Genomic DNA, 21,296 nt, shown 5'->3' on the forward strand with positions numbered 1-21,296 from the left:
ATATCAGTGCTAAAAATTCGGACAGTGTTGGTCAGAGACTGGATTTCAGTTTCCGTTTTCCCATACAGCTTCAGGTCGTCCATGTACATCAGATGTGAAATTTTGTGAGAATTCTTAAGATTGAACTTCAAAGACTCTGGCAGAAACCAGTGCAGGTGGTCCCGGTGGTGATGGGCACATTGGGTGCCGTGCCAAAAGATTTCAGCCGGCATTTGGAAACAATAGACATTGACAAAATCATGATCTGTCAACTGCAAAAAGCCACCCTACTGGGATCTGCACGCATAATCCGAAAATACATCACACAGTCCTAGACACTTGGGAAGTGTTCGACTTGTGATTTTGTGATATGAAATCCAGCATATCTATCTTGTTTGCTGTGTCATAATAAAATAACTACTTTATTTTTGTACCCCGCCTCTATCTCCCCAAAGGGGACTCAGGGCGGCTTACATGGGGCCAAGCCCGAATAAAAACAATAGCAATATAAAACACAACAATAGACAAAAACATGCACAATTATAAAAATTTAAACATTAGCCAATAAAAACAAATGACAAGAACTAATAAAAACATGGATTAAAACGGAGAGGTTGTAAAAGTAGACTGGGTAGGGTAACTATAAGTCTCAGCTCTGAAAAGGTTGAAGGTAGTAAAATGGATTTAGACTTGTCAAATAGTAGATGGTAAATGGGATATATTAGTCTGAACTCATTTAAATGTAAGTGCTCTGTGCAATGTGTAACTAAGTCTGGGTCCAGCCTTATGTCAATTGCTCACCCCGGCTTCTTCATTCATAGGGGATTTCCATATACATGCCTTATTGCAGGCGTCCCCAAACTAAGGCTGAATGCAGCCGTCCTTTAGACTTGAGTCTGAAATGACTTGAAGGCACACAACAACAATTCAAATTAACTCAAATTAACTTGGCTATCTCATCAGCCAAAAGCAGGCCCACACTTCCCGTTGAAATACTACTAAGTTTATGTTGGTTAAAAGTGTTCTTTATTTTAAATATTGTATTCTTCTTTCTTTCTTTTTTTGCACTACAAGTAAGATATATTCAGTGTGTATAGGAATTCATTCATGTTCTTTTCAAACTATAGTCCCCCCCCCCCCCCCCCCGCAACAGTCTGAACCGGCCCTCTGCTTAAAAAGTCTGAAAACCCCTGCTTTATTGTTTCCTGCTGTTGACCTGGGAAACTGAGGAACTTTACATGATACAATGGAAACCAACCAGAGAAAAAAGGAGGGATGGGCTGGGTCTGATGATAATAATAATAATAATAATAATAATAATAATAATAATAATATAATTTTGGAAACAATAGACATTGACAAAATTACGATCTGTCAACTGCAAAAGACCACCCTACTGGGATCTGCGCGCATCATCCGAAAATACATCACAGAGTCCTAGACACTTGGGAAGTGTTCGACTTGTGATTTTGTGATATGAAATCCAGCATGTCTATCTTGTTTGCTGTGTCATACAATATAATAATAATAACAACAACTTTATTCTTGTATCCCGCCTCATCTCCCCGAGGGGACTTGGGCAGCTCACATGGGGACCGAGCCCAGCAATATACAATAAAATACAACGCTAAAAAGCAATTCCAAACACATCAAATTAACAAATCAAAGTATAAAATACAACATCAACAATCTAAAAACATAGTCAATGATTAAGAGCGATGTAGTTGGCACTTCAATCTTCAATCTAGAGGGCGAGGGATAAGGTTAACAAAGACAAAAGCCAACTTGAGTCTAGATGCAGGTCAATTGTGAAAAACACATCTTTCCATTTGTTTTATAGGAGGCTGGAGAAAATTTTTCTGCTGTGCTGGCCCACCTGAAACTCAGTCTTCAACATGGTAAGATGGACCCCCACCCCTAAAAAATCCTGGTGAAATAAAGGGAACTGTATCCACCCTTTCAAAGCGTGGTCGACAAACTGCAGCTTTCCAGGTGTTATTGGATCATAACTCCCACCAGACCTAATCATTGGAGAGGAAGACTGAGTGATCCATTTGAACAATATTAGAACATTATTTACAAATAAGAAATTAATTGGAGACCAGGGAGACCATGAGTAGGTTTTATAGGCTTGTTCTTAACTTAAATTTGTATGTAAGTTGGAACAGGTAATTTTTAAAAAGTATAAGGTAAAGGTAAAGGTTTCCCCTGACGTTAAGTCCAGTCATGACCGACTATGGGGGTTGGTGCTCATCTCCATTTCTAAGCCAAAGAGCCGGCGTTGTCCATAGACACCTCCAAGGTCATGTGGCCGGCATGACTGCATGAAACGCTGCTACCTTCCCGCGGGAGCGGTACCTATAGATCTACTCACATTTGCATGTTTTCGAACTGTTAGGTTGGCAGAAGCTGGGGCTAACAGTGGGCACTCATTCCGCTCCCGGAGTTTGAACCTGGGACCTTTTGGTCTGCAAGTTCAGCAGCTCAGCGCTTTAACACACTGTGCCACCAGGGACCCCTTAAAAAGTATAACCCTCACATAATAAAAGTGAAAAATGTGTATGTGTGTATGTGGAAGAGTTGTCCACTTACATAGGCAGCCTCCCGCCTCCACAAACAGCTTTAGTTTCCACTGAGCAGGAGACACCAATGGCCCTCCCGCCACTTACATGCAGGTTATTGTGAGCACCGTGAATATGTAGCCCAAACCCTGCCATTGTCCTCCACAAACACTATTCTGCCCCCCACCCAAGTGAAGACTTCCATGTGGGGACAATTTCATCCTAGATGTTCTGTTTTTCCTCCAGAACGGACTTCCCAGGGTTCCTTAATTTGCATGACCCTGCCTACTGCCTCTACCATAATCCTTAATCCTTAACCCTTTCCTTTCCTTTCCTATGGCACACAGTTAACAGAGGAATTGATCAGCAACTGAGCAAGAGGTTTGGGGAAAATCCACCATGATTTACAAGAGTTGTACTTGACCGACATCAGAGAGCACTGTGAACACAACCAACGATAGATTGGGACCAAATTTGCCACTGATAATGGGACTTGCAGTACCTTCACTGATACTGTGACTCCCACCAACAATGGACTGGGACCAAACTTGGCACAGAGAAGCCCCAAGACCAACTGAACATACTGCAGGGGTTAGTGGGAATGGACCCTGATTTTGGGAGTTAGAGTTCACCTGCATCCAGAAAGCATTGAACCCAGCTGACATCAGATCTGGATCAAACTTGGCACACAGACCAAAAATGGCCAACTATGCATATGGGCCTGGTTTGGGGATGATTGACTTCAGATCTGGGAGTTGGAATTCACCCTTACTCCAAGACCCCTGAAACCAGCCAATGACAGATCTGGACTAAACTTCAGTGATGCTAACCTAGCATCCTAAAACAAACAATGCCTTCTTCTTATATATTTATATATTATATGCCCCTGGTGGCACAGTGTGTTAAAGCGCTGAGCTGCTGAACTTGCAGACCAAAAGGTCCCAGATTCAAATCCCGGGGAGCGGAATGAGTGCCCGGTGTTAACCCCAGCTCCTGCCAACCTAACAGTTCGAAAACATGCAAATGTGAGTAGATCAATAGGTACCGCTCCCGCGGGAATGTAACAGTGCTCCATGCAGTCATGCCGGCCATTACCTTGGAGATGTCTACGGACAACGCTGGCTCTTCGGCTTAGAAATGGAGATGAGCACCAACCCCCAGAGTCGGTCACGACTGGATTTAATGTTAGGGGAAACCTTTACCTACCTATATTTATATATTTATATATGTAGGTTTGCATAGCATAGGGAAGGGTTAACACCCCCTAGTGTTTGTTTTGCTGTCTGTCTCCCCATTCAGAAGATTTCACCTCACTTTCTATCCTTGTGATAATTGGATTTTGAAAAAAATGGCTTGCTGTGGAAACAATGATTGGTACTAAAGCATCAATGGAGAAAACTTTCCGCCATGATAATAACTCTTTCAGGGGTGAATTTATCTTCCTGGGATAAAATTTCTCTCACTTCCTGTTGTCTCAGTCCTGTTCTCAACTATGAGTCATTTGTAAGGTGGATGTTTGTAACTTAAGCACTGCCTGAAGTGGGAGAAAATTGGATGAAACCACACAAAAAATTACTGGAATTCACTGCATCATGACGACTGCCAGTGATGGAATCTGGATTTTTTTTGGCCCTTGTAGACAAGGCTGAAGTGCCACCACTGGTAAGAATAAGGAGGAGAAAGAGGAGGATGTCTGCCTACTGGAAGACACCCTCCGACATAATCTGTATGCTGCATGTTCCACTTAAAATGTATCCTTTTATTGTTTTCCACATTTAATGTTGCTGCAACCAGTGAAGCCCAACATTTCTGAAATCTACATTCCTTTTTGTGTTCAGCATTTTGGTAATTGGTAATCCTTACAATTCAGAGAAAAATTGTTGTCAAAATATTTCAAAATGCAAAAAGCTGAACTGTTTACTTCATAGTGAATACTAGTTCTTAAATTAGTTCTGTAACTTTTTCCCTGGGCTAATTTTTATTCTTCCTAGAGTGCCACTTTATATGCTTGAAATCTTGTCTGTAAATTAAAGCTTTGGTGACTACCAACCAAGCTCTGATAACGTCTGTCCTTTCGTTATAGTCTTACCAGCGAGTCTGAGTCCTTCAAGCCTTTCTCAGAGACAGAGACCTTAGAGACAGAGGCTGAAACAGATGAGGACCAGGTAAACCATTGCCTGAATGGGGAAGCCTTCAGGCTGACATGTGGGTGAAGAAGGCTGGTCAATGAACTTCCTCAGGTAGTGGAAAATAGCCGGAGATGCTGCTTCTTGTGATGGTTCAGGGGTGTAGCTATGGGGGTGGACAACAAATTTTGTTTTGAAATAGTGCAGAACTTGCTTGAATGGTGAGGATGGGCAGAAATACCCCAGCCTGAAAGATGGTAGTTCTAGTTCTCTCTAAAATCTATTGTCCCTTCCCAGTCTTTAATCTCACTTTAATCCCTCCCTCATCCTGTATTAATGAATAATTCCGTAGCCTAGTGGTTTCGAAACTGAATTCGCGCTAATATAGAGCTCCTCAGAAAACCACTACGAGCCACACAGTTAGAAGATCTTTTTGCCATGATAGACAAAGTGCCCTTTGTCCACTTGATCTTACCCTGTAATGGACAGTTCCAGGATATATTGCATATTCCAGTGTGTACACATTGCCTTACTAGGGCAATGATAAACCTATACATCAGATTCACGGCAGCATCCCGAAATACTTGTCTGCCAGGTTAAGGAAGGATGAAAAGAAGGAGTCAATACAAGAAAGAATGTTTTCCCAAACTTTGTAAACCATAGACACAGTGTGAATTTTATACTCTGACATCTCCACCCACCAATATTTACCTTAACTCAGTTTTAATAACTTTACTAATAAATGTATGAGACACTATAAAATGTTTTTGGATTATAATTTCCAATAACTCCAAAGAGCATGGGGCTGGTTTCCTAGAAGATATTGCTTGAAAAATATGAACTCTGTGCCAATAACATATCCTGTTCATAAGCTGCTCACAATAGTGCTCCAGTCTGCAATATTTAGTTACAGTTCCTTCTTTAGTTGTGGGTTAAAATAACATACTGTACCATTGTTGGATGGTTTGGGTTACACTTTAGGTGCTCAAGAGCAGAAAAAAAATACCATAACCACAACTGCAAGTGATTTTCTGTGTTCTGGACCCCTTCTGTCAAGGTTGCAGGCATCAACTGTAAAGCACTTAATCTCCCATCAATTCCCAATGGCTTTGGAGCACTTCTCCACTCTCTTTAACTTTTTTTTTTAAAGCTGCGAAACTGTGCATGCAAATCTTGTTTGAAACTCAAGTATGTATTTTCTATGGAGGGATTGTGAGGTCGAGATTCTAGTGGTTAGTTAAAAGGCAAGCTGAACTTAATGATTCCTTATTGCACCAGTGACTCCATATTAAAAAGGTAAAGGTTTCCCCTGACGTTAAGTCCAGTCATGTCTGACTCTGGGGGTTGGTGCTCATCTCCATTTCTAAGCCGAAGAGCCGGCGTTGTCCATAGACACCTCCAAGGTCATGTGGCCGGCATGACTGCCGGAGCGGTACCTATTGATGTACTCACATTGGCATGTTTTAGAACTGCTAGGTTGGCAGAAGCTGGAGCTAACAGCGGGCGCTCACTCCACTCCCGGGATTTGAACCTGGGACCTTTCGGTCTGCAAGTTCAGCAGCTCAGAACACACTTCGCCACTGGGGCTCCGATTAATACATTAGGTCCATCAATTTGAAAGACCCTGCACTTCGTTCTTCAAAGCAATAAACTCCAGAATTGCACACAGAAGTCCATAATACTGTCTTTTCTTGTAGCAAAAGAAGAGTCTGCTCTTCTGTGGCTCCTTTAAGACTAGCAGATGTATTGCCGCTTAAACTTACGCTGGATCTACTCTGCCTTATTCCCTGGATCTGATCCCAGATTTTCTGCTTTGAACTGAATTATATGAGTACATTTTCAGATAATCTGGGATAAACAGATAACCTGGATCTGATCCAGCTTGTAACTCTTATCAAATAAAGAGATCACATTAGTCTGGCATGACTTGTTTTTGAGAAATCCATGTTAACTTCACAGCATTTTTTTTTGAGGTTGTGGGCGGGACTACAGACCATGTGACCAGATCTGGGCCTATTCAGACTGAGAGTCTATTTTAGAAGCCAGTTTGCCTCAGAAGCAGTGCAGTTTTGGAAATCAGCAGTGTTAGTATACAGTAAGCAGTGCCAGTATGCTGCAGTGTATAGTCTGAGTCAATATTCAGTGATGTATTACATTGAAGAGAGTGTTAGTCTGTATGCAACAAAGAAGAGACTAAAACAGAATGCTTTAGAGAACAGATTGTTTAAATTATCAACCAATAAGAAATGTACCTGTATGCTGAATAATGAAGTTTGTTAGTAAATCAAGTATGTTACTTTTAACTACTTATTTTTGGTCTCTTGAGAGCATGATTTAAAAGCAATATATTTTATGAGAGAGTAGATGTTTTTTGGGCAACTGAAATAACATTTCTGAAGATCTGCTATATATTTTTGCATTGGCATATCTTTGCTCAGAGAGATAACCAGGTATATCAGCCGAACAACTGAGAAGCTGTATGAATACTAATGGATATTTACAACTAAGGAGAAGATTCACTCAAACAAGTATTTAACTCTTCCTTTTCCAAAGGGTTATGATCTCTAAAAGGTCATGCCTTTCCAAAAGTCTCCAGTCTGATTGATGACTGAGCCAAGATGTAGAAAATCTTTTAACTACTTCAATGTCTTCTTCATTTACTTTAAAGCTTTGTAAATAATTTGTTGTCATTATTTTTGTTTTCTTTGTTCAACTTTAAACCTGTTTTTTTTCAATAACTCATTCTGCATCTTTGCTATTTTCTGCCAGTAGTACGGTGTCATGTAAAATCTAATTCAGTTTTACTGATAATACATCCAGCATAAAAGTTAAATCCATTTGGTGAGAAAATGCAGCCTTGCCCCACTCATTTGCCAATTGGAAAACATTCTGCTTCTCCATATTCTACCCTGACAGTATCATCTTGTCTTGAACAGAGGTTGCACATTAGGAGAATGAAATGTAGTGCCACGCCTATTTCTTTAAGAACAATCCCGATTTTCATGATCTGCACCATTTTCATGATCTGTCTTTCTGGCTGGTTTTCTTTGGATTTTTTTTTCATGCACTGTAATGTCCAATGTTTGTCCACAATATGATCTCTAGTGCCACCTCATTTTCTAAACTCAGTTTACACATCTGACATTCCTCACTCAATATATGAAAAAGGTTAAAACAGAAGTTTAAAAAACTATGTAAACAGTTCTGTTAAAACACATAATAAAACATGTGAAAACACATTTAAAACTTAATTAAAAGTTAAAAGCATAGCACAGCTCATTCATAGCTGTATCAATAATCCACTGCACTCTAAAATAATATTTATTTATCATTATATTCTTCTCCCTCTCAGCCACCTGTAAGTTTCAGGTAGTGTGAAGTAAGGTAACTTACTTTGAAAATGAAATGAAAGTGCTCATATTTTCTTGCCCACACAGAAAGAAGTCAAGCCACATGCTGAAGCTGAGGTGCAGAAAGAAAACTACAAGCCACATGGTGACGTTAAGGTGCAGAAAGAAAATGGCAAGCCACATACTGAAGTTAAGGTGCAGAAAGAAAATGGCAAGCCATATGCTGAAGTTAAGGTGCAGAAAGAAAATGGCAAGCCATATGCTGAAGTTAAGGCGCAGAAAAAAAATGACAAGCCACGTGCTGAAGTTAAGGTGCAGAAGAAAAATGACAAGCCACGTGCTGAAGTTAAGGCGCAGAAAGAAAATAAGAAGACACATTCTGAAGTTGAGGTGCAAACTTCTAAAGTGGATATCCCAGAGAAAAACAAATGGCGGTGGTCACGGTTACATAGAGAAATAGAGTTGCAAACCTCTGACGTTACATTACCAACTGCTGAGATGAAATTGTCATCCGAAGCGGATATTCAGGTTCAAACTTCTTTTTCCAGCCTCCCAAGGAAAGTGGAGTTCCAGGCACAAACGTCCTTTCTTTCCCTGCGGAGCCCAACTCCATTTGAAGGAGATGCCCACGTAAAATCCTTAAAATTGATTGAATTACCAAGAGTACTGGACATTGAGGCCCAAGTGCAAACATCCTTTCCTTCATTACCTGGAGAAAGGGAGGCTTTGGTGCAAACTTCGCTGCCTTTATTATCAGGAGAAAGGGAGGCCCAGGTGCAAACTTCGCTGTCTTCCTTACCTGGAGAAAGGGAGGCCCAGCTGCAAACTTCACTGTTTTCCTTACCTGGAGAAAGGGAGACCCAGGTGCAAACTTCACTGTTTTCCTTACCTGGAGAAAGGGAGGCCCAGGTGCAAACTTCCCTGTTTTTCTTACCTGGAGAAAGAGAGGCCCAGGTGCAAACTTCGCTGTCTTCCTTACCTGGAGAAAGGGAGGCCCAGATGCAAACTTCGCTGTTTTCCTTACCTAGAGAAAAGGAGGCCCAGGTGCAAACTTCACTGTTTTCCTTTCCTGGAGAAAGGGAAGCGCAGGTGCAAACTTCATTTCTTTCTTTACCTGGAGAAAGGAAAGTCAAGGTGCAAACTTCACTGCCTTCATTGCCTGGTGAAAGAGCAGCCCAGGTGCAAACCTCCCTGTTTTTACTACCTGAAGAAAGGGAGGCTCAAGTACAGACATCGCTGCCTTCATTATCTGGAGATAGGGAAGCACAGGTGCAGACATCACTATCTTCATTACCAGGAGAAAGAGCAATCCAAGTGCAGACATCCCTGCCTTTGTTACTTGGAGAAAAGGAGGCTTGGGTGCAAACCTCATTGCTTTCATTGCCAGATGAAAAAGAGGCCCAGGCCCAGACCTCATTTAGTGTATTACCAGAATGGAAATCTCTACTATCTTTGGGAAGTTCTCACTTATCACAACATTCCTATCTTGAATTATTAGAGAAGATTGTCTCTTTGCCAATGTTTGCTGAAGCCTATGTGCAAACCTCAAATACTGACATACCAGGTCATTTAGAAACAGATGCGCAAGTGCAGACTTCATTTTCCGACGTTATGTCAGAAAAAGAAGATACATCTTCTGTTACAGCAGAGCTCTCAAATAAGATGTCACCTCAGTCATCTGTAAGCATATTATATCCTTCATATGTCGATACTGGGATACAAACTTTGCCTGTGGAGATACCACCTGGAAATAATTGGCGTGCTGCACGTCTGGAAGCGGAGGCCCAGGTACAGACTTCAGCTACTTCGGTAATACAGAAACCTGTGATTGTCTTTCATGCAGAATTGCCAAACCTTAGGTCAGAAACAGAAGAAGCAGGTGCAAGAGGATTGGGAGCTCATTTTTCCCTAGGAGAGATGTCTTTCTCACCTGAACTGATTGAAGCAGCAATACAAACATCTGACAGTTTGCTTCGGGATTGGGATAAGTGGCGCTTGCTACGACCATCACAAGTGAATGCTGAGATCCAAACATCAGCTATTGAACTGCTAAAGAATCTTTCATTGCTATCCCAGATTGAGTCCATGGAACCAGGTTCCTGTACTGAATTGCTAAAGAAAGCTTCTTCTCTCTCAGTGGCCGAACCTCTACTGCAGCCACCAAGTCATGAATTAATGAGGAAAGTTTCTTCTTGGTCAGAGTGTGGAACCAAAAACCAGGATTCGAATGATGAGCTGCTAAAAAAGCGTCCGTCTTCAGCACAAGTGATAACAGCCTTGGCATATGAACCTGGAGGGATACTTTCTTCCTCATCATCAAAAAGGAAAATTCCAGTACAAACATCTGACCTGGAACTAATGAAGAGGCTTTCCTCTATGTCACATATGGAACCTCAGGAGAGGATTTCAGACACTGACATCCGAAAGTATTCAAAATTGTCATTGACTGAAGCTGGGGATGAAAACCAAGGGGCTCTGGAAGAAGGAAAAGATTACGTTATTACACCACAAGTACTGGAAGATCAGATACGCAAATGGTATCATGAACTTCCAGAAGTTCAAACATCAGCCCCTCAGTCCCCAATCCAAAAGGAGCCTTTTTGGCCTTCAATAGTGGACAGTGGGGTACAGACTTCATATGCTGAAGTACCATTTGGAAATAGATGGCGGGCATCACGCTTGCAGGCTGAAACTGAAGCTCAGACTGTGGGACTTCACTTGCCAATGGAAAAAGGAGAATCTTGCTCCCAATTGCCAAGTGATGGCCAGATGCCAACCTCCTTGCTTGAAATATGGAAAGCAAGAAACTTGGCAGATGCTCAGATGCAGACTGGCAACTTTGATGTCATTGAAACGGATGCATCTGAAATAGCAGAGTCCCCTCCTCCATTAGTAATAGATAACGAAGCACAGACTTCATTGTTTGATGTTTGGAAGGCGAAAAAACAAGCCAATGCTCAGATCCAGACTTCTATAAATGAATTGCCACCACAAGAAATTAAATCACCAATAGAAAAAATTAACGAATTGGTGCAGACCTCCTTTTTTGAAATATGGAAGGGAAAAGAACTAGGCACCATGGAGAAAAATACATCTGAAACCCACTTTGTAGAGCCAAAAATGAAAATTTCTCTCCCATTTCAGACCGACTTGGAATTGCAGACATTTTTGACAGATGTCTTGAGAAAAAAGGAAACAATAGATTCAACTGCACAAACTTCCTGCCAGTTTCTGGAGCCCAAAATGAAGTCTTCCCCTCCATTACAGCCTAGCTTGGAAATGCAGACATTGAGAGATGTGTGGAGGAAAAGGGAAATAACAGATGCTCAAGCACAAACTTCTTCTCATTTTCAGGAGCCAAAAAAGGCATCTTCTTCTCCATTACTAGCTGGGTTGGAATTGCAGACATCATTGAGAGATGTGTGGAACAAAAAGGAAATAACAGATGCTCAAGCACAGACATCTTCCCATGTTCTGGAGCCAAAAAAGGCATCTTCTTCTCCATTACTAGCTGAGTTGGAAGTGCAAACATCATTAATAGATGTGCTGAAAAAAAAGGAAATAATGGATGCTCAAGCACAGACTTCTTCCCATATTCTGGAGCCAAAAAAGGCATCATCTTCTCCATTACTAGCTGGGTTGGAATTGCAAACATCATTGATAGATGTGCTGAAAAAAAAGGAATTAATGGATGCTCAAGCACAGACATCTTCCCATGTTCTGGAGCTAAAAAAGGCATTATCTTCTCCATTACTAGCTAGTTTGGAATTGCAAACATCATTGATAGATGTGCTGAAAAATAAGGAACTAATGGATGCTCAAGCACAGACTTCTTCACATATTCTGGAGCCAAAAACGGCACCATCTTCTCCATTACTAGCTGGGTTGGAATTGCAGACATCATTGAGAGATGTGCTGAAAAAAAAGGAACTAATGGATGCTCAAGCACAGACTTCTTCACATATTCTGGAGCCAAAAAAGGCACCATCTTCTCCATTACTAGCTGGGTTGGAATTGCAGACATCATTGAGAGATGTGCTGAAAAATAAGGAACTAATGGATGCTCAAGCACAGACTTCTTCACATATTCTGGAGCCAAAAAAGGCACCATCTTCTCCATTACTAGCTGGGTTGGAATTGCAGACATCATTGAGAGATGTGCTGAAAAATAAGGAACTAATGGATGCTCAAGCACAGACTTCTTCACATATTCTGGAGCCAAAAAAGGCACCATCTTCTCCATTACTAGCTGGGTTGGAATTGCAGACATCATTGATAGATGTTCTGAAAAAAAAGGAAATAATGGATGCTCAAGCACAGACTTCTTCCCATGTTCTGGAACCAAAAAAGGCACCTTCTTCTCCATTACAAGCTGGGTTAGAATTGCAGACGTCATTGATTGATGCGTGGAAGAAAAAGGAAATGATGGATGCTCAAGCACAGACTTCTTCCCATGTTCTGGAACCAAAAAAGGCACCTTCTTCTCCATTACAAGCTGGGTTAGAATTGCAGACGTCATTGATCGATGCGTGGAAGAAAAAGGAAATGATGGATTCTCAAGCACAGACTTCTTCCCATGTTCTGGAGCCAAAAAAGGCATCATCTTCTCCATTACAAGCTGGGTTAGAATTACAGAGGTCATTGATCGATGTGTGGAAGAAAAAGGAAATAATGGATGCTCAAGCACAGACTTCTTCCCATGTTCTGGAGCCAAAAAAGGCATCATCTTCTCCATTACAAGCTGGGTTAGAATTGCAAACGTCATTGATCGATGTGTGGAAGAAAAAGGAAATGATGGATGCTCAAGCACAGACTTCTTCCCATGTTCCGGAGTCACAAAAGACACCATCTTCTCCCTCACAAGCTGGGCTGGATTTGCATACGTCATTGATCGATGTGTGGAAGAAAATGGAAATGATGGATGCTCAAGCACAGACTTCTTCCCATTTCCAGGAGCCAAAAATGGCATCCTTTTCTCCCTTACAAGCCGAATTGGAATTCCAGACATCATTATTAGATGTATGGAGGAAAAAAGAAATAAAGGATGCTCAAGCACAGACTTCTTCCCATTTCCGGGAGCCAAAAAAGACATCATCTTCCCCATTCCAAGCTGAGTTGGATTTGCAGACATCATTGCTAGATGTATGGAGGAAAAAGGAAATAATGGATTCTCAAGCACAGACATCCTTCCAGTTTCCAAAACCAAGAATGGAATCTCCTTGCTTACAAGCTGACGTGGAATTGCAGACATCTTTTGTAGATGCAAAGAAGAAGAAAGAAAAAACAGATTCTCAAGCACAGACTTCCTCCCACCTTCTGGATCATAAAATGGAGTCTTCTCCTCCATTAGAAACCGACAAGGAAATGCAGACATATTTTAAAGATGTAAGGAAGAAGAAAGAAAAAACAGATACAGAAGCACAGACTTCCTCTCACTCTCTCGAGCCGAAAATGGAGTCTTCCCCTCGATTAGAAGCTGACAAGGAAATGCAGACATCTTTTAAAGATGTCAAGAAGAAGAAAGAAAAAACAGATACTGAAGCACAGACTTCCTCTCACTCAGTCGAGCCGAAAATGGAGTCTTCTCCTCGATTAGAAGCTGACAAGGAAATGCAGACATCTTTAAAAAATGTCAGGAAGAAGAAAGAAAAAACAGATACTCAAGCACAGACTTCATCTTATTATCTGGAGCATAAAATGGACTCTTCTCCCCTATTAGAAACCGACAAGCAAATTCAGACATCTCTTAAATATGTAAAGAAGAAGAAAGAAAAAACAGATACTCAAGCACAGACTTCCTCTCACTCTCTGGAGCCTGAAATGGAGTCTTCTCCATTTCAAGTCAACTTGGAAATTCAGACATCTCTCATGGATGTAAAGAAGAAGAAACAAATAAGAGATTCTCAAGCACAGACTTCCTCTCACTCTCTGGAGCCTGAAATGGAGTCTTCTCCATTTCAAGTCAACTTGGAAATGCAGACATCTCTCATGGATGTAAAGAAGAAGAAACAAATAAGAGATTCTCAAGCACAGACTTCCTCTCACTTTCTGGATAGTAAAAGGGTGTCTTCTCCTCAATTACAAGCTGACTTGGAATTGCAGACATCTTTGGAAGATACAAAGAAGAGGACAGATACATCAGATTCTCAAGCACAAACTTCTGCCCACTTTCTGGATCGTAAAATGGTGTCTTCTCCTCACTTACAAGCTGACTTGGCATTACAGACATCTTTTGCAGATACAAGGAAGAAGACAGATACATCAGATTCTCAAGCACAAACTACAGCCCACTTTCTGGATCGTAAAATGGTGTCTTCTCCTTGCTTACAAGCTGACTTGGCATTACAGACATCTTTTGCAGATACAAGGAAGAAGACAGATACATCAGATTCTCAAGCACAGACTTCAGCTCACTTTCTGGATCGTAAAATGGTGTCTTCTCCTCAATTACAAGCTGACTTGGAATTGCAGACATCTTTGGAAGATGCAAAGAAGAGGACAGATACATCGGATTCTCAAGCACAAACTTCTGCCCATTTTCTGGATCGTAAAATGGTGTCTTCTCCTCACTTACTAGCTGACTTGGCATTACAGACATCTTTTGCAGATACAAGGAAGAAGACAGACACGTCAGATTCTCAAGCACAGACTTCAGCCCACTATCTGGATCGTAAAATGGTGTCTTCTCCTCAATTACAAGCTGACTTGGCATTACAGACATCTTTTGCAGATACAAGGAAGAAGACAGATACATCATATTCTCAAGCACAGACTTCAGCCCACTATCTGAATCGTAAAATGGTGTCTTCTCCTCAATTACAAGCTGACTTGGCATTACAGACATCTTTTGCAGATACAAGGAAGAAGACAGATACATCAGATTCTCAAGCACAGACTTCAGCCCACTATCTGGATCGTAAAATGGTGTCTTCTCCTCAATTACAAGCTGACTTGGCATTACAGACATCTTTTGCAGATACAAGGAAGAAGACAGATACATCAGATTCTCAAGCACAGACTTCAGCTCACTTTCTGGATCGTAAAATGGTGTCTTCTCAATTACAAGCTGACTTGGCATTACAGACATCTTTTGCAGATACAAGGAAGAAGACAGATACATCAGATTCTCAAGCACAAACTACAGCCCACTTTCTGGATCGTAAAATGGTGTCTTCTCCTCGCTTACAAGCTGATTTGGCATTACAGACATCTTTTGCAGATACAAGGAAGAAGACAGATACATCAGATTCTCAAGCACAGACTTCAGCTCACTTTCTGGATCGTAAAATGGTGTCTTCTCCTCAATTACAAGCTGACTTGGAATTGCAGACATCTTTGGAAGATGCAAAGAAGAGGACAGATACATCGGATTCTCAAGCACAAACTTCTGCCCACTTTCTGGATCGTAAAATGGTGTCTTCTCCTCACTTACAAGCTGACTTGGCATTACAGAGATCTTTTGCAGATACAAGGAAGAAGACAGATACATCAGATTCTCAAGCACAGACTTCAGCCCACTATCTGGATCGTAAAATGGTGTCTTCTCCTCAATTACAAGCTGACTTGGCATTACAGACATCTTTGACAGATGCAAGGAAGAAGACAGATACATCAGATTCTCAAGCACAGACTTCAGCACACTTTTTGGATCGTAAAATAGAGTCTTCTCGATTACAAGCTGACTTGGAATTGCAGACATCTTTGACAGATGGAAGGAAGAAGACAGATACATCCGATTCTCAAGCACAGACTTCTGACCATATTCTAGATCATAAAATGGTGTCTTCTCCTCGCTTACAAGCTGACTTGGAATTACAGACATCTTTGGCAGATGTAAGGAAGAGGACAGATACATCAGATTCTCAAGCACAGACTTCAGCACACTTTCTGGATCGTAAAATGGAGTCTTCTCCTCGATTACAAGCTGACTTGGCATTGCAGACATCTTTGACAGATGGAAGGAAGAAGACAGATACATCAGATTCTCAAGCACAGACTACAGCTCACTTTCTGGATGATAAAATGGTGTCTACTTGCGTACAAGCTGACTTGGAATTGCAGACATATTTGGCAGATGCAAGGAAGAAGACACATACATCAGATTCTCAAGCACAGACTTCAGCCCACTTTCTGGATCATAAAATGGAGTCTTCTCCTCCATTACAAACCAACTCGGAAATGCAGACATCATTCACTGATTTAAGAAAGAAGAAACAAATAAGAACTTCTGTGCAGACATCTTTCATGGATGTTAAGGAGAAGAAACAAACAAGAGATTATCAAGCACAGACGCCCTTTCAGTCTTTCAAGCCTAAAATGGGGTCACCTCCATTTGCAACCAACATGGAAATACAGACATCTTTCCCAGATGTGAGAAAGATTAAAGAAATAATGGATTCTCAAACACAGTCTTCCTCGCTTGAGTTACTAGAATCAAAAAAAGAGCCTCCGTTTATGTCACAAATGGATGCTCAGGTGCGGACCTCCGAAACTGAAATTCCTATTGAAAATTCATGGAGACCATCACACAGGCAAGCTGATTTTCAGCAGACTTCATTGGATTTAGATGAGGAGGAAAAGTTCGAGTCTTCTCCTATCTTCCAAATGCACAAACAGGCCCAAACCTCCCTTCTTGATATATGGAAAGCAAAAGAACTGTGTAATGCACAGGTGCAAACTTCTTGGATAAATTTGCCAGAATCCACGGTGCCTCCTCTTCCACCACCACCATATGAAAGCCTGGGTTATTTCCCCATGTCTCCTGCATTCCCAGTTGATTCCCATGTACAAACTTCTTCTCCTGACATGTGGAAGCCAAAAGAACTAGCTGATGCTGAAATGCAAACATCCGTGCCCGATTTGCTGCAGGATAAAATCGGAGTGCAACCACCTATACTTGGTTTAGCCAATGCAACAGCTGAATTTCTTCTTCATGATCAAGGTTGCGCTATACAGCGAACCTTGCCTCATATGCCAGAGCAAATGACTACTCAAGAAAAAAGCTCTAAAATTGAATATCCAAAGTCTCCTTCACAATTAAAATCCAAAATCCAGATCTCCCAGCTTGATACACAGGCATCTGAAGAACTGTCTGATACCCAAATGCTATCTTCCCTGTCCAGTTTGCCAAGTTCGTTATATCAGACTTTCTCCTCAGGCATGGCTGTGTCTACTATCCCCTCAGGCACGGGCATGTCACCTGACCCCTCTGGTATGCCTTTGTCTCCCATCCCTTCACATATGCCCATATCTCCCATCCCCTCACATGCAGCTGTATCTCCTGTACCATCATGCAGAGCTGTGTCTCCCATCCCTTCATGTATGGCTGCTTCTCCAATTCCTTCACTTCCAGCTGCATCACCTGTTCCACCAGACATAACTTTATCTCCAGTCTTATCACGTACTGCCAGTCCAGTGCGACCACCCACACCTGCGTCTCCACCCTTCAAAGTGGAACCTGTCCTCATGGAGTATAATGCACCAATAGAAAAATCGCTACTTGAACTATGGACCACAAGAGAGGAAACAGAGATACAAATGCAATCTATAAAGCATGGCTGTTCTTTTGAAGATAAGTTCACTTTATTCAAGAAGCTAGAAGAGACTACCATAAAAATTGCAGATATTAAGATATCTGGAGGAAAGAAGCTGGATAAAATTTCAAAAGTGAAGTCAAAAACTCCTGCATTTACGGAAGCACAGGTTCAAACCTCTTATGTTGAGATACCTCGGGGAAAGAAATGGCGTTCATCTCGCTTATGTACAGAAGCCCAGGTTCAAACATCATTTCAAGACCTTCATGTGAAAAACAAGACCCCAGCCTTGCATGATCCTTGCATGACCAAAAGGTAAGGAAGTGGAAACTGTTTTGCTGTGAAATTATGGTGCTGAAAATATTCCATTCTTATTCTGCAGCACAGCTTCAAATCTGTGGAAGCCTTAGTAGAAGCATCTCGTGCTAGATGACACCACTTAAGATTATTGGTGGGAATCTACATTTGTGGTGATGCTCTGTTTAAAATGCTTGCTGCACTGGAATCTCAGGGAAAATACTTTATGTAGTCTTTCCCCTGACAACCTAGGGATGCATCTTCACTGGTCAGAAATGGAGATACTGATCCAAGGTTGGGACTCCAGATCAGCATTGCCAGAGTCCACATAGCCAGTTACTAAGACAATTTGGGGGGTGGAGGGCATCTGTATTGTATAAGCAGAGCCGGCCCTAGGTATTTTTCAAGTGTAAGCGAACAGAATTTTGGCACCCCCCAAAAAAAAACAATCACTGAAAAATAAAAGCATTGGATAAGCGAAAATGTTGGATAATAAGGAGCGATTAAGGAAAAGCCTATTAAACATCAAATTACATTAAGATTTTACAAATTAAGCACCAAAACATCATGTTTTACAACAATTCAACAGAAAAAGCAGTCTCAACTGCGCCCCCGTATGTTTGGTGCCCGAAGCGACTGCTTAATTCGCCTCATTGTTGGACCGGCTCTGTGCTTAAGCCCAAGCTGGCCTGGTGGCTGGATGGAGACTACATGATTTTGGATGGAGACTACATGATGTTACTAAATGTTAAAGCAAAAGTTAACATCTGTACTGAAACAACCTGTGAGGCATTATCTATAATACTAATAATAATCCTTTTATTCTTGTATCCCGCCACTATCTCCCCGAAGGGTCTCAGGGCGGTTTACAACAGGGACAAGCCCAGCATAACAACATAACTTCATAAAAACAATGGTTTAAAACAGTAGTTAACACAATACAGCAGTAAAATATGAACATTATATAAAATTTTCTTAAAAATTTAACATCAATTGCACATATAACAGAGGGTGACTATCTCCTATTTATTTATGTTTACAGTTTGTTTATCATTAGATAATTCATGGTTACCCATGCGATGTTATGGATAAAATGTGATTTGATTTCTCCTTGGCTTGGGCCAAATACTATTTACTTACCGTAACTACACAGATTCTTATATGTTTATTAAATTATTTTGACAGACTCACTATCTGCTTTATTTTCTGGACTTTTAAGAGTGAGCAAAGGTGATTCTGGGCTAATCATGGACAGAAATTGGCATACCTTGAACATATTTATGCTAGATTACTATAGCATTTTGATGCCGTTGCAAGTGTTGTGACTACATCTTTCATAATCCTGTGAGTTACTGTTTCATGAGCTACTCAGAATTCTGCACTAGACAGCTTTAGTCTACACCCTGAACTACAATATCAGAAATCTCCAGCAGAAAACTTCTAAGTACAGTAGAGTCTCACTTATCCAACATAAACGGGCCGGCAGAATGTTGGATAAGCGAATATGTTGGATAATAAGGAGGGATTAAGGAAAAGCCTATTAAACATCAAATTAGGTTATGATTTTACAAATTAAGCACCAAAACATCATGTTATACAACAAATTTGACAGAAAAAGTAGTTCAATATGCAGTAATGCTATGTAGTAATTACTGAATTTAAGAATTTAGCACCAAAATATCATGATGTATTGAAAACACTGACTACAAAAATGTGTTGGATAATCCAGAATGTTGGATAAGCGAGTGTTGGATAAGTGAGACTCTACTGTATACCAATAAATGAATTAATTCCAGATTAAACATTTAATTTGGAAGCATTCCATGTAATGCTGGGAATGGCCTGTAAGTCTGGTCCAAGTTCAGTAAGTTGTAGCCTATTAGATCCAACCTGGTTTCTTTGGAGATTTGTGGCAGTGTAAAGGGAGGCCAGAAGCAGCACCATAATTGAGAGATTTGAGAGGATGGTTTCTGTTTGGTTCTCCCAGGACGGTTATAGGTCTTGCTTTTCTCCACTCTAATCAGAGATTGCGATGATTTCTTTTCTTTATGTTTTGATAAGAGATAACATATACTACTTACCCATGGGTAAATTGACCCAGATGAATGAAAAAAATATTTATGTGAGCAATAGGAAACAATGCCACTCTAGGCTCAGTTGCCTTGAAGATCTTAGTCTATACTCTAAAATAATGGAAGCATCAAACCATTTTCTGATTTCCTGTTCTTCTGGTATTGCAGAGTGCCAAAGGGACCAAGGCGAGCAGCTCCAGTATCTGTGCACTTGCATGTAAAGATGTCTCCAAAGCGGCGAAATAGCAGTGAAAGAAAGTAGTGAATAATACTTGAATTTAAAGAAATAAAAGATTACAAAATACTACACATGCATTCAGGTGACTACCTCTGTAGATAGAGTAGAGGCATGGAGATTTTGGAGCATATACTTCTATATAAAAGTCAAAGTATGTATGTATGCATGCATGTATGTATGTTGATGAGTTGATTTGTACCACAGACTCCTACATGGCTTTATGGCTCTGGACCAGCCTTGGCACAAATACCCTTCCTTATTCAATTTAAAAGAATTGAGAGATTTGAACTAAAAAACGTAGCCCGTTCATGTTCAGAGCAGAAGGAAAGAAAAGGAACAAATGGATTGGCTTTGCCCAAGTAAAGAATTGACTGTTGTTAGGTGAAGTGGCTCTCTTTAATGTCATTGGGAAAGAAAGGGAGTGAAGTGATTTTTATTATTTATTTATTTACAGTATTTATATTCCGCCCTTCTCACCCCGAAGGGGACTCAGGGCGGATCACATTATGTACATATAGGGCAAACATTCAATGCCCATAAACACATCGAACTGAGACAAAGACAACAGACAGACAGTCGCAGAGGCAATTTAACCTTCTCCTGAGGGGATGTTCGATTCTGGCCACAGGGGGGAGCAGCTGCTTCATCATCCACTCTGACGGCACTTCCTCACTTCCTCATTCCAACGTTGTAAATTAGTTAAACTTGCCTCCCCACTTTTATAAGTGGTACCTTATTTCCTACTTTGGCTGCTGCTAGGTGACATATGTATGAAGGAAAGGAAGGACGCAGTGAGAAAAAGCAGGGAAATGAAGGAGGGAGGGAGGAATGAGGAAAGAAAGAAAAAGGGAAGGAAGAAAGAGAAAGGAAAGGGGGGAAAGTTTGAGAGGAGGGGAGGAAAGAAAGTGAAGGAAGAGAAGGGAAAGGAAGGGAAGAGAGTAAAGGATGAAAAAAGGAAGAAAAGGAAGAAGAAAGAAGAGAGGGAAAAGTGTATGAGGGAAACAAGAGAAGAAGAAAATAAAGAAATTAGGTGTATGAGGGGAATGGCAGAAGGAAAGACGCCACAAAGAGAACCTGACTTCTGTTGCCAGAGTGTTGCCTTAGAGCAGGCATGGGCAAACCTTTTTGCTTTCGGGCCGC

At 41.0% G+C, this 21,296-nt stretch overlaps 1 protein-coding gene across 1 annotated transcript in view; it reads left to right on the plus strand.

Moving 5' to 3' along the window:
- Nucleotides 1–20,225, plus strand: part of LOC100566497 (uncharacterized) — a 28,571-nt gene extending 8,346 nt beyond the window's left edge. Inside the window, exons 2-5 of the mRNA XM_016994491.2 lie at nucleotides 1,820–1,877; nucleotides 4,624–4,705; nucleotides 8,104–17,864; nucleotides 20,087–20,225. Of these exons, the coding sequence (XP_016849980.2) occupies nucleotides 1,820–1,877; nucleotides 4,624–4,705; nucleotides 8,104–17,864; nucleotides 20,087–20,180 (9,995 nt within the window). The 3' untranslated portion in view covers nucleotides 20,181–20,225. The remainder of the gene's footprint in view (nucleotides 1–1,819; nucleotides 1,878–4,623; nucleotides 4,706–8,103; nucleotides 17,865–20,086) is intronic.
- Nucleotides 20,226–21,296: the final 1,071 nt, after the last annotated feature.

This window comes from Anolis carolinensis, chromosome 6 (assembly GCF_035594765.1).
Source record: "Anolis carolinensis isolate JA03-04 chromosome 6, rAnoCar3.1.pri, whole genome shotgun sequence".
Taxonomy (NCBI): Eukaryota; Metazoa; Chordata; class Lepidosauria; order Squamata; family Dactyloidae; genus Anolis; species Anolis carolinensis.